The following is a 13,730-nucleotide window of genomic DNA, read 5'->3' as shown; positions in this document are numbered from 1 at the left end:
TATGTAGCTGTAATGTAGTTTAGTTTTATTTGAATAAATCAGTTCGTTTCTTATATTCAAAATGGAATGTTGTTGTCTTGTGTTTTGATTTTTCGTTGAGAATTATTCAATGATCACAAAAAGCATCCAAAGTTAAATTTGAGCCTTTCACTAGTTTTTTTCCTTCATTGTGTTTGCAAGAGCCCACCACTCCTTAGAACTATGTACTTCATTTAATTTGGACAGCATATTATTGTGGTAAGCTAGCTTCTTTTCTTTGCAAATTTTCCTAAATTTCTGTGAACTTTCTTTATATATGCGTTCTAAGAAGTTTATTTTGTGCTTCTGGTACATTCTAAGTGACTTGAACATTTTTTTCCTTGCATTGTATGTAAAACCATTTATTTTTCGGAGAGAAAAACTTGGGTCTGGGAATAAAGTCAGCTGAGGCGATGATCTTATTTTTGAGGTGATCTATTTTTACATCGATGCCAGGCAAAACTGCATATGCTTCTGGAGCTACAAGTTGGTCTAATTTAATTTGATATTCGTAGAGTTTGCTTGGAAACCAATTAAGTTTGGGTGGGAGAGCGATATTATTTGCTAACCCTGTTGTTAGACAGCACATATCTTTAGGTACAAGGTACATAGTGGCATAGTGGCAAATGATCTGAATAGGCTTGGGTAAAACGGTCAACTTATTTATATATTTAAGTAAATCCACCGAACAGCAACAATAATCGTTTACCGATTTACCCATAGCTCTTAAGAACGTAAATTCACCATTTATGTCTCCTACTATTCTTCCATTTAAAATTATTCCACCCCCGTCATCCAAAAGCTCCAGTATTTTTTTACCTCTTGCATTTACGCAATTATCATTTGATTTGCGATTAGGTAAAATATGCGGATAGTTCAAAAGATCATTTTTATCAATCACTTGTGACGTTCCCGTTCTAGCATTCAAATCTCCAAGCAAACAAAATCCTACTTGAGCCTTACCTACCTCTACCATCAGTTCCTTTAATTGATTAAAATCTGCAGTCCACATTGTGCAGTTTAGGTATTTTGGAATGAAAAAAAGTGACTGTTGTTCAAACTTAGCTTTTAATAAAATGTTCTCGTTAACATACACAAATTCCAGGTTGTATTTTTATTTGATTGCCTTTTTATATGCAAAAAGACAACCACCTACAGCACGACCAGGCCTATGAGCTTTCTCTTGTTATTTTTTTCTTCGTTATTCTATCCATCTTATCTCATACTCTTTTAAATAAATACTAAATTCGCTTCGCTTATCAAAAATTACATTAGTTTCATACAAAAAAATAATTTCAAAATCATTAAGAAATTCATAAAAATTACCAAATATTAATTTATTACCTAAATTAGCTACATTATAGGATAAAAGCTGACATACTTCTTGTTGTTATTGTTTTGACCTCGACACGCCACTGCTGCTCTGATGCTTAGTATTCTGTCTCACAGCTTGCACTAGCACATCATAGTTTGCATTCGAACCCCTCAACAGGTCACATAGAAACAGTTTGTCATCTTTAGAGGATGCGATAACACCCAGCTCATTCCATTTGAATGCCTTATCATCAACAATGAGAGTAGTACCTTTGAACGAGCACTTGATATTTTTGATGGCCGCATGTATATTCTTTTTTATCTGTCGTAGGTGGTATCGCTGCTGACGTTCAGATTCTGTGTAGTCACGTTGTACAAAAACACCGCTTCCATGAAGCTTACCACTGTTATGCAAGATATTATTAACTTGACTTGCAGAATCCAATTCGAAAAGATAGTCAGAGTTGGTTTTGATCTCTATTGTTCTGTTGATAACAACAATGGTTTTGAGAACTTTAGCACATAAATCCATCAGAGATTAGGGATGCAACATCGTTAAAAAAAACATCGATGTTTGAATACATCGATGTTTTATTTACAACATCGATGTTAAGAAAACATCGGTTCTATCTTCGATACATCGATGTTTTGCCGATGTATTTTTGTTGGACATAAATACGTTCTACTGTATCTAAAGAACAATATATTTATGTCTTATCTGTTTAAAACCCAAAAACCTAAGTTTAATTCAATTATTAGGTACCACAAAACAAACAAATTTATCAACAAAATGAAACATATTTTCTTAATACGATTTTCGTTTTTATTTATATATAAATACCATCAATTCTAATCAAATGGAATCAATTTTTGAAGTTATACTTTTTATGGGACGGTGGGTATGAAAATTTGTTTTTTTGACAAGAATGTCAAAGGGATTATGACGCGATCGCCATCTCCGAGACACTTGGGCAGCAGGGCTGTCGTTTTACCTTTAGAGTTGATAGTACTTTAGTATTAAAAAATGCAGTACGCCGCAGTACGATAAAAAAAAACACAATACGTGGCAAGTTGCATATTTCATGTCGCAAGTTGCATGTGGCATGTGGCAAGTAGCACGAGGCATGTGGCATTCAGTACGTAAAATGTGGCAAGTTCTATGTGGGAAGTTGCGTTTGGCAAGTATCATGTGGCAGAATTCATGTCGCAAGTTGCATGTGGCAAGTTGCATGTGGCAAGTAGCATGTGGCAAGTTGCATGTGGCAAGTTGCACGTGGCAAGTTGCATGTGGCAAGTTGCATGTGGCAAGTTGCATGTGGCAAGTTGCGTGTGGCAAGTGGCAACTTGCCACATGCTTTGTTTTTTGTGGCAACTTGCCATATATGCAACTTAACACAAAAAAACAAAAAGGTAAATACTCATAAATAAAAGGAGAAGAAAACAACATAGACTAAAACTAAACTTGTATTGATATAAAGGCCATCAATCGTAGATAAAATTTAATTTTTTTTTGCTCAAAAATTTAGCAACGGAAATTGGTATGAAGATTCTTAATTTCCAATTATAAAGATTTTTTCATGCATAACTATGTTCAGGGAAGTCAGATTGTCTTGGGTTAAGGTACGGAGATAGCATACAAAATTTTCCAGAGAATACCATAAACTGAGATTGTTAAAAAAATACGCTGTTTGATTATTTTAATAAAAATATAAAACAAAAATATTTAAAATATCAAATGAAATTCATTTACATGTACACATACTCTTTTTTTTTAACGTTCAGAGCTCTGAACGTAACTCACAAGCATGTCAATAATGGTCGCCATAGGCGTACACACCATTGGGCCAAGCGGGGCGGTGCCCCGAGGCCCCAACTGACGCTAGGGCCCTGACCGGAGACAATGCAGAGAAGGAAACTGTTATTATAAATAAAGTAGAAAAAATATTACCTCAGGGACCTCAAAAAATGCTACTAAAATAATCTAAGCGACCAACAAATAATACTTCTGGGGCCCCCAAAAAAAGAAAAAGGCGTATACATATCCTTTTTAAAAAAATGTCGAAATGGCCCCTTAAAATTAATATTGTCCCGGAGCCCCGGCAACGTACGCCTCTGATGGTCGCGTTCTGATTTCTGAACACACAGAAACAGTCTTTTGAATGAAAACATTAAAAAAAAAATTTAAAGCTTTGAACACTAGACAAAAAAGATTGAGTTTGAGAGTTCAAGTTCTGTTATTATGCAAAAAAAGAAAAACGAGTAACAAAATGAACGATGTCGATGTTTTGCAGATTTAACGTCGATGTATCGGCGATGTATCGGCTTAAGAAACATCGATGTATACATCGATGTTTTTAACAAAAACATCGATGTTTTGAAAACATCGATGTATCGTTTGCATCCCTATCAGAGATTGGTTTGCTTCAGTGATGTTCCTACTTTTGAGACCACTAACTACAATGTTATTTCGACGGAACTTTTGGTCAAAAAATTGGAGTTTGTTTTTTATGTCGCCAATTTCTTTCCGAAGTTTGATGTTCTCGTTTTTTACTATTAAGATTTCTTCTTGTAGAACTCTCATGTCATCTTTTTTAACAACATTCTCTAGCATAATTTTCATTTTCATATGAAACGAATCCCAGGAAAAAGCATCACCCATTTTACCAATATTCGTTCGTTTACTTGAACCAGCGTTTGATGACGATGAGTAATATTTTTTGTTGATCTGCTGCACTGAGTATTCTGGTGAGGTTTCGCTGTGGATACGTTTAAAAGGAGTATTATTTGCCATGAACAGAAAAAGAGGTTATGTCGTGAATGTGCCGCGCAACTATAAAATTTGCATTATATCTTATGTAAAGCATATAATTTATATAATTTTGCTTTATCACTTTTAAACAATTGATAAAAATGAAAACTTTTTATTAATTATATAAATTAAATCGAAAAATTTGTAAAAAAAATAATTATTTTTGAGCAGATGAATAAATTGACGTCTATTTGTTTACGAACCAGAGTTGCCAATCTCAAGATTGATATTGATATTGTTTTTTTTTTTGTCGGTGTAGGTAGGTAGGTAGAGATGGCGGTCAAGGCAAACCATGTTTGATTGACCCAATTAGCGCAGGATGCGCCGTTTTGATACCAAAACTTATGAAACCTGTGAGTGATAATTGGATTTATTTGAAATACATTTTTTAATTGGTTTTAAAAAAGGGAAAAACAAGTGTTAGGCAGTCCTAAATCCACTTTGTTGCATTTAGGAACGAGATCAAGTTTTTGATCTTTGATTCTGAGATGTTATCTATGACATTAAAGAATTCACTCCCCAGAGAGAGTGCTCTATTCCTAGCAAGGGCGGGACATTGACATAGGAAATGGAAGACCGTTTCTTTTTCTTGCTGGTCCAAGCAGCTGCGACACTAGGTATTGTGCGGTATACCCAACTTTGCTGCATGTTCCCCTATCGGCCAATGTCCTGTGCACACCGCAACGATTCTGCTAATATCTTTTCTGGGTCTAGAGATTAGGTCATATGTTTTGGATTTATTATAGGTGGGCCAGATTTTTCTGGATATGACGCAGCTAGTCAAGTTGTGCCACCTATTGTTAGCTTTTGTTAGGTATTTTAAGAAGATATCGCCCTTCATGACTCCTATGGGAATGTTAACTATTTCTGCTAGTGACTCATGAAGGGCTGATCCTTGCCTGGCCAGTTCATCCGCCTTTTCATTGCCTTCAAAACCACTGTGACCTGGGATCCAGATGAGAGTGATTGTGAGGCTTCCACTCAGCAATGAGAGTTCCTCTCTGCACTGCTGAACCAATTTGGAGGATGTCGTGACCGAATCAATTGCTTTTATAGCTGCCTGACTATCTGTTAGTATAGCTGTATTTTGGCTTTGATTTGGATATACTCTAAGTAATTTGCAAGCTTCTTTAAATGCCAGCAATTCTGCTTGGAATACACTGGCAAAGTTTGGTAGTCGAAAGGATTTTGAGATATTGAGGGATTCATAGTAGACACCCGAACCGACCCCACAATCCATTTTTGAGCCATCAGTGAAAATGCAGGTGTCGAAGCCTCTCGTCACAATGCCCTCTTCCCAGTCTGATCTCGACGGGAAGCTGACCTTGCAATTCATTACAGTATTCAAAATAGGGGTGCAGTAGTCCGTGGGTGTCAGAAGCATATCCGATGGTATTAAATTTGTTGTGTCACTGTGACCAAAAGATTTTGCTTTCCAACTACCTGTTTCTTTTAGCCTTAAAACGCTACAAGAGACCTGGTATTTAATATGAAGGTCTATGGGTAAGAGGTGCAAGAGAACGTTTAGAGCCTCCGTGGGGCACGACCGGAGGGCTCCAGTCGTCCCTACGCTTGCTGTTCTCTGGATTTTCTTAAGTTTGTTGATGTTATAAGCTTTATTAAGTGCAGGCCACCAAACAATGGCGCCGTAGGTAAGAATGGGTCGTACAACCGCTGTGTAAGTCCATAGAATCATTTTTGATTTAAGACCCCATTTTTTCCCAAAGGTTTTACTGCAGGCATAGAAAGCAATGCTCGCCTTTCTAACCCGCTCTTCTATATTAAGCTTCCAGCTCAGTTTAGTGTCCAAAATTACACCTAAATATTTGGCGCTAGAAGAAAGTGATAAGATTTGGCCGTTGAGCTGAGGTAGAGGGAAGGCAGGGATTTTGGTTTTAGTTGTAAAAAGCATCAGTTCCGTTTTACTTTGATTAACTCCTAGGCCACAGCTTGTAGCCCAGTTGCTAACTTTTCTCAAAGCCGTGTCAGTCATTTCACTGATCACAGGTAAAAACTTTCCTGATACAAGTACAACCAGATCATCCGCATATGCCACTGCCTTCACTCCACTTCTCTCAAGCTTCACGAGGATATTGTTCATGACAAGGAGCCATAAAAGTGGGGAAAGAACGCCACCCTGAGGCGTACCCCTATTAATGCATTTAAAACAGTTTGAATTTCCTAAGCTTGCTTGAATTCTTCTCTCTTTTAGCATTGAAATAATCCAACTTCTGATATAGTCTTCTACTTCAAAAGTCACTAGGGCTTCGAGAATAGATTCGGGTAGGACATTGTTAAAAGCTCCCTCTACATCCAAGAAGGTAGCTAGGGTATATTCTTTAAAGTGTATCGAGTTCTCAATTGTTCGAACGACTTCATGGAGGGCTGTTTCCGTAGATTTGCCCCTCATATAAGCGTGCTGCGAACTGGCTAGAGGACATCTTTTAAAAATGTCTCTAATATGAGTTTCTAAGATTCGTTCTAAGGATTTAAGTAAGAAAGATGTTAAACTTATTGGCCGGAAATCCTTCGCGGATTCATGTCCTCTTTTGCCCACTTTGGGTATGAAAACCACGCTAACTTGTCTCCAAGACTTGGGCACATGATTAAGAAGAAGGCAGCCTTTAAAGATTTTTTCAAGCCATAGAACTGCTATCTCTTGCTGATTTTGCAGCATAATGGGCAGAATACCATCAGGGCCTGGGGATTTGTACGGAGAGAAAGTGTTAATAGCCCAAGCTATATTTTCTCTTGTTATCAAGGGGTTTACTTGCTCAGTCGTAACTGATGGCAAAGTGGGATTTGTGTTCACTTCAGAGGTGCTATCAACGCACCCCGGAAAATGAGTAGTCATTAATAATTCTAAGGATTCAGCTGGAGATATTGTTCAGGATCCGTCAGACTTTTTAAGAAACGAGGGATTTGAGTGTTCCCTCGATAAAACCTTGCTAAGCCTGGCAGAATCCTTAATATCTTCTATGGAGTGACAGTATTCCTCCCAGCTTTCCTTTTTGGCTGATGCTATGCTACGCTTGTAGACTCTTAAGCAATCTTTATAGGGTTCATAGAATTTGTGTTTATGGCAGATGTTGAAGATTGTTCTAGTCATTTTCCTCAGATTAGACAGGTCTTCGTTCCACCAAGGGGGAAATATTTTGCTACTATGTCTCACCGGACAAGAGACTTTAAAGGCAGTGATCATTGCTCGTTCAAAGGTCATTACCTTTGATTTGAGATCATCCACCGAATCTGTATTTATATTGGGTATATTGCGTAACTTTACACTAAAAACTTGACCGAAATTCTTCCAGTCAGTTCTTTTGGGATTTCTATAAGGGGGTGGGATTTTGGTTTCAAACTTAAGTTGGAACAGAATCCAACTATGGTCTGAAAAGGATTTTAAAGGGGATACTCTCCAATTTTCAACCTGCAAATTGAAGTTGCTATTTGTAATAGTGATGTCTAGTACATCCTCCCATCCTTCATAGTTCCTTGAACTAGGAAACGTGAATGTTGGAGTAGTACCTCTATTGCAAAGGGTAAGGTTATTTTCAATGATATAATCAAATAAAGACTCACCTCGATCATTGATCTCAGAACTACCCCAAAGAGTATGACGTGCATTTGCGTCACACCCGATGAGTAGGCTTGTCTTCATTGTACTGGCTTGAGTTGTCAGCCTACGTACTTCCTCCGGCGGTGACTGCTGGTCATGTGCCATGTACGCAGATGCCAAAAGTAGTCCTTCAGTATTTGAACCCTCTAATTTGACAACGGTCAAATCAGAGGTGCTAAGATTTTTGAGCCATCAGTGAAAATGCAGGTGTCGAAGCCTCTCGTCACAATGCCCTCTTCCCAGTCTGATCTCGACGGGAAGCTGACCTTGCAATTCATTACAGTATTCAAAATAGGGGTGCAGTAGTCCGTGGGTGTCAGAAGCATATCCGATGGTATTAAATTTGTTGTGTCACTGTGACCAAAAGATTTTGCTTTCCAACTACCTGTTTCTTTTAGCCTTAAAACGCTACAAGAGACCTGGTATTTAATATGAAGGTCTATGGGTAAGAGGTGCAAGAGAACGTTTAGAGCCTCCGTGGGGCACGACCGGAGGGCTCCAGTCGTCCCTACGCTTGCTGTTCTCTGGATTTTCTTAAGTTTGTTGATGTTATAAGCTTTATTAAGTGCAGGCCACCAAACAATGGCGCCGTAGGTAAGAATGGGTCGTACAACCGCTGTGTAAGTCCATAGAATCATTTTTGATTTAAGACCCCATTTTTTCCCAAAGGTTTTACTGCAGGCATAGAAAGCAATGCTCGCCTTTCTAACCCGCTCTTCTATATTAAGCTTCCAGCTCAGTTTAGTGTCCAAAATTACACCTAAATATTTGGCGCTAGAAGAAAGTGATAAGATTTGGCCGTTGAGCTGAGGTAGAGGGAAGGCAGGGATTTTGGTTTTAGTTGTAAAAAGCATCAGTTCCGTTTTACTTTGATTAACTCCTAGGCCACAGCTTGTAGCCCAGTTGCTAACTTTTCTCAAAGCCGTGTCAGTCATTTCACTGATCACAGGTAAAAACTTTCCTGATACAAGTACAACCAGATCATCCGCATATGCCACTGCCTTCACTCCACTTCTCTCAAGCTTCACGAGGATATTGTTCATGACAAGGAGCCATAAAAGTGGGGAAAGAACGCCACCCTGAGGCGTACCCCTATTAATGCATTTAAAACAGTTTGAATTTCCTAAGCTTGCTTGAATTCTTCTCTCTTTTAGCATTGAAATAATCCAACTTCTGATATAGTCTTCTACTTCAAAAGTCACTAGGGCTTCGAGAATAGATTCGGGTAGGACATTGTTAAAAGCTCCCTCTACATCCAAGAAGGTAGCTAGGGTATATTCTTTAAAGTGTATCGAGTTCTCAATTGTTCGAACGACTTCATGGAGGGCTGTTTCCGTAGATTTGCCCCTCATATAAGCGTGCTGCGAACTGGCTAGAGGACATCTTTTAAAAATGTCTCTAATATGAGTTTCTAAGATTCGTTCTAAGGATTTAAGTAAGAAAGATGTTAAACTTATTGGCCGGAAATCCTTCGCGGATTCATGTCCTCTTTTGCCCACTTTGGGTATGAAAACCACGCTAACTTGTCTCCAAGACTTGGGCACATGATTAAGAAGAAGGCAGCCTTTAAAGATTTTTTCAAGCCATAGAACTGCTATCTCTTGCTGATTTTGCAGCATAATGGGCAGAATACCATCAGGGCCTGGGGATTTGTACGGAGAGAAAGTGTTAATAGCCCAAGCTATATTTTCTCTTGTTATCAAGGGGTTTACTTGCTCAGTCGTAACTGATGGCAAAGTGGGATTTGTGTTCACTTCAGAGGTGCTATCAACGCACCCCGGAAAATGAGTAGTCATTAATAATTCTAAGGATTCAGCTGGAGATATTGTTCAGGATCCGTCAGACTTTTTAAGAAACGAGGGATTTGAGTGTTCCCTCGATAAAACCTTGCTAAGCCTGGCAGAATCCTTAATATCTTCTATGGAGTGACAGTATTCCTCCCAGCTTTCCTTTTTGGCTGATGCTATGCTACGCTTGTAGACTCTTAAGCAATCTTTATAGGGTTCATAGAATTTGTGTTTATGGCAGATGTTGAAGATTGTTCTAGTCATTTTCCTCAGATTAGACAGGTCTTCGTTCCACCAAGGGGGAAATATTTTGCTACTATGTCTCACCGGACAAGAGACTTTAAAGGCAGTGATCATTGCTCGTTCAAAGGTCATTACCTTTGATTTGAGATCATCCACCGAATCTGTATTTATATTGGGTATATTGCGTAACTTTACACTAAAAACTTGACCGAAATTCTTCCAGTCAGTTCTTTTGGGATTTCTATAAGGGGGTGGGATTTTGGTTTCAAACTTAAGTTGGAACAGAATCCAACTATGGTCTGAAAAGGATTTTAAAGGGGATACTCTCCAATTTTCAACCTGCAAATTGAAGTTGCTATTTGTAATAGTGATGTCTAGTACATCCTCCCATCCTTCATAGTTCCTTGAACTAGGAAACGTGAATGTTGGAGTAGTACCTCTATTGCAAAGGGTAAGGTTATTTTCAATGATATAATCAAATAAAGACTCACCTCGATCATTGATCTCAGAACTACCCCAAAGAGTATGACGTGCATTTGCGTCACACCCGATGAGTAGGCTTGTCTTCATTGTACTGGCTTGAGTTGTCAGCCTACGTACTTCCTCCGGCGGTGACTGCTGGTCATGTGCCATGTACGCAGATGCCAAAAGTAGTCCTTCAGTATTTGAACCCTCTAATTTGACAACGGTCAAATCAGAGGTGCTAAGATTGGGACACAAAAAAGCTTTTAAGTGTTTTTTAGCTAAAATACATGTTCTTGGCTTACCTTGGCTCGAACTGACGGGCTTGTAAAAAAGGTCATATTGGCTGTCTTGGAGACCTCTCACTCGGAGGCCATTAATCCAGGGCTCTTGTATGATGCCCACATCAAAGTTTTCCTCCCTTAGGAAAACTCTCAGGTTATCTGAAGCACATTTAGAGTGCTTCAGATTAACCCTAACGACGTGCAGCATGTTTTTAATTTATATCGGATTCTGCATCGTCAGTTATCAGCCTCTCGCCGGAGAACCCTGCCTCTTTGGGGGTATCGTCATCCTCGACTATATCCTCAACTAGGTTAGGGTCCGCTTCCTGACTTTGCAGAATCTTTATTTTGGCATTCCTAATGCCATAGCGGAGTTTAAAGTCGGCTTTTTCGAGAGCCCCACGTTTTTTGTCGGTGTACTTGGTAATATTTTTGCTCTTGTTCTTTAAGTAAATGACTATTTATAAAGATTACAATAACATTTTGGTAATAATTTTATTCGATCGGGCGTTAAAAATTACCTCGAAATCATGTTTTATATTAATAAAATTGTGCTATGATATGAAACAATACGGATGCAACACAGAAAAGCTCTTGTACCTACCCTCCCAGATGGAATACAAGGTGGCCCAATATCTCAAAATAACTCTTATATTGAGTACTACCAAGGATAGGTATAAATTTCATGCTTTTATCAGAAAGTGCACGATTTTGTGCAACTAATTAACTAATTAGCTTAGGTTGTTGCGCGAGGCCCCTCAAAGCGCGAGACCCCAGGCGATTGCCTCGTTGGCCACCCCCTAAGGCCGTTACTGGAAACCAAACCAAGATATATGACTTCCCTGAAAAAAAGTTTTGGCTGAAAAAAACACTTTATAGTTTGAAATCGTCACAGCAAGTTCAGGGGATGGGTTTTTGAAATCAAAAATTTGTTTGATTTGCACATGCAAAAAAACTAATTTATTTCATACTGTACTTATGATTAGATTCTCCAAATTTCAACATTAGTTTTAATTTAATTTGTAATATATTTATGTATAATATCGACGAACAAACCTTTTACTAAATATAATAAAAATAATGTGGTTTTTAGTTTATTTTTATAAAAGTAGTTTCATCGACAATTCTAAAAATATCATTTCTAAAATTCACTAAATCATCTAGGAACCGCCCACTGCTGACATCATGAAGTTTTGCCATAACAAAATCAATGTTTTTTACTCCAGCGGTGTTTGCTAAGTCCGTATAATATTGATACTGAAAATAAATGAGAATTTGGATACAAATTTCTTTAGTGTTCTTTTATATTATTAGTAACTATAATTTGTATATATAATAATTTTTAATTTTTGGATTATTTTTAACAAAGTCCTTCCAAAGTCATCCATTAAAACATTGATTCGATGTTTCTTTTCAAAGATAATAGAATAGCATTCTATTATCTTCGATTGAACATTCAACAACAATCAATACCAATCAGAGTACCTACAACCGCCATTCAAACTTGGCACACCGCACAGTGGTTGATTTTGAGTCATTAGTCATTAATTCTGTTGTATGTCTTATTGACAACGTCTTACAAATCGATGAACCCTGGCTGCATCCACTAAAAACGTGACCCATTCTCCCGTTTTACCCGAGTTTGTTACATGCGTTGTATAGATTGGAATTTCATCTTAGCTGATTTACTCATAAATCAATGTACAGCTTCACAAAACCTAAAAATTTACTGCAGCTTATTTGTTAAATTATAGTACAGCTAGAGATTGCAATCCCGGGATTCGGGATCCCGGCCCATTTTTTGATCCCGAAATATCCGGGATCATAGCTCTCCAATCCCGGGATTTTCGGGATTGGTGGCTTAATATTCGCATACAAAAAATGACACAATTCTGCAAAAAAAAAAATATGTAAAAATGGAAAGAACTTTCCTTATTGTTTATTGCGGAATAGCCTTCATGCGATGATTGAACGCTTTGCACTTTTAAAACTGAGCATTCAAAAATCGCTTATCGATCTCAATCACCCTATAAGGTTTGAAGAAACAGATTTTGATTTAATAAATGAGATTATTGGAGTACTGGCTCGGCTCCAATAAATTAACAGTTGAATCTCTTTGCCGTTCTGATTCTAATTTGTGTACAGCTGATGGTGCTCTTAAATTTCTTTTTAAGCAGTTAAAGTCGAAAATTTCAACAAACTGAGGACAGCTTTTATTAATCGCTTGAGCTTGCGGCGGCGGCTGGCAGAATTATTTGGTGTTCTTGCTCACCTACAGAACTCAAAAGTAATTTTCGAAAACTTAAGCCCAGAAGTAAAAAATTTATTTTCAAGTTACAACAAAATATCATTAATAAAACAAATCCACATCAATTTTAAAACGTGTGGGTGCTGTCAACGATGACTATATTCTTGAAACTGAACCTGTTGCTGTTCCATCGAGCTGCGAAGAGAAACTTTCTTGGAATGACAAATTAGAAAATGAAGTAAAAAATAGTCTCAAAAACATTGAACCCTACCAAAATATAGAAGCGGCTGATGAAACGACTTAAGACTGGGTTCCCTTTTTCAGCAAAGTCAAATCTCATGTAAAAGCATTTGTGTGTATTATTGAATGTGTTTCGCTCTCTCGCCATCGAATTCTCTGGTTTTTTACTCTCAGGATGTTGGTTATGGTTTTCATTCATTGTCTCTTTGTGAGATCGCCATCGCACTCACGCGTGCGGGGTGACATGCAAATGGATGTAGGTATAGGTATACTACATAGATCTTTATATGGATATGGTGTTTGTGGACGAAAACTGGTTTGAAATTCAATATTTTCATGAAAGATTTCTGGAGTGTATACCTATTTATTTTTGAAATGAAAAAGAAACTTGTTTCCATGTTGCTGTTGTGGATGGCATTTGAGTTTTTTGTGTATCAGAGAAATTTTTTGCATTATAATAATAATTATAGTTGTTCAGCGGAGAAGCAGGTAGAGGATGTGTTATATGGGTGCATTGATATAATATACTTGACAGTATCCTTTGTGTAGTTTGTATAAAAATATGAGTAGATGCGCAGAAGGATTGATTTTCAGGTTCTTGCTCACTTTTGAGTTGTTCTTCGTTGAGAAATTTTTTGTCTCGCACTCGCGCGTGCCGGCTGACATGGAAATGTATTTACTTACAATATATAGAATGTTTAGGTTCTTA

At 37.7% G+C, this 13,730-nt stretch overlaps 1 protein-coding gene across 6 annotated transcripts in view; it reads right to left on the bottom strand.

The window, feature by feature from the left end:
* Positions 1–13,730, bottom strand: part of LOC129921211 (cofilin/actin-depolymerizing factor homolog) — a 362,755-nt gene that overhangs the window by 196,197 nt on the left and 152,828 nt on the right. For 3 of the 6 annotated variants that reach the window (XR_008773472.1, XR_008773473.1, XR_008773474.1), the window contains one exon: positions 1,363–11,790. The exons of 1 other annotated variant lie outside the window; for it this stretch is intronic. Coding sequence is in view for 1 of the 5 variants with exons in the window: in XM_056002947.1 (XP_055858922.1) it covers positions 4,755–6,995 (2,241 nt within the window). In the remaining 4 variants the exon portion in view is untranslated. Of the gene's footprint in view, positions 1–1,067; positions 11,791–13,730 lie in introns of those variants that run through there. 2 more of the 6 variants (XR_008773475.1, XM_056002947.1) reach the window with 2 other exon arrangements.

This window comes from Episyrphus balteatus, chromosome 1 (assembly GCF_945859705.1).
Source record: "Episyrphus balteatus chromosome 1, idEpiBalt1.1, whole genome shotgun sequence".
NCBI classification, from domain to species: Eukaryota; Metazoa; Arthropoda; class Insecta; order Diptera; family Syrphidae; genus Episyrphus; species Episyrphus balteatus.
Note: the sequence above shows the minus strand (reverse complement) of the source record. Positions and strands in the feature narration are given on the sequence as shown.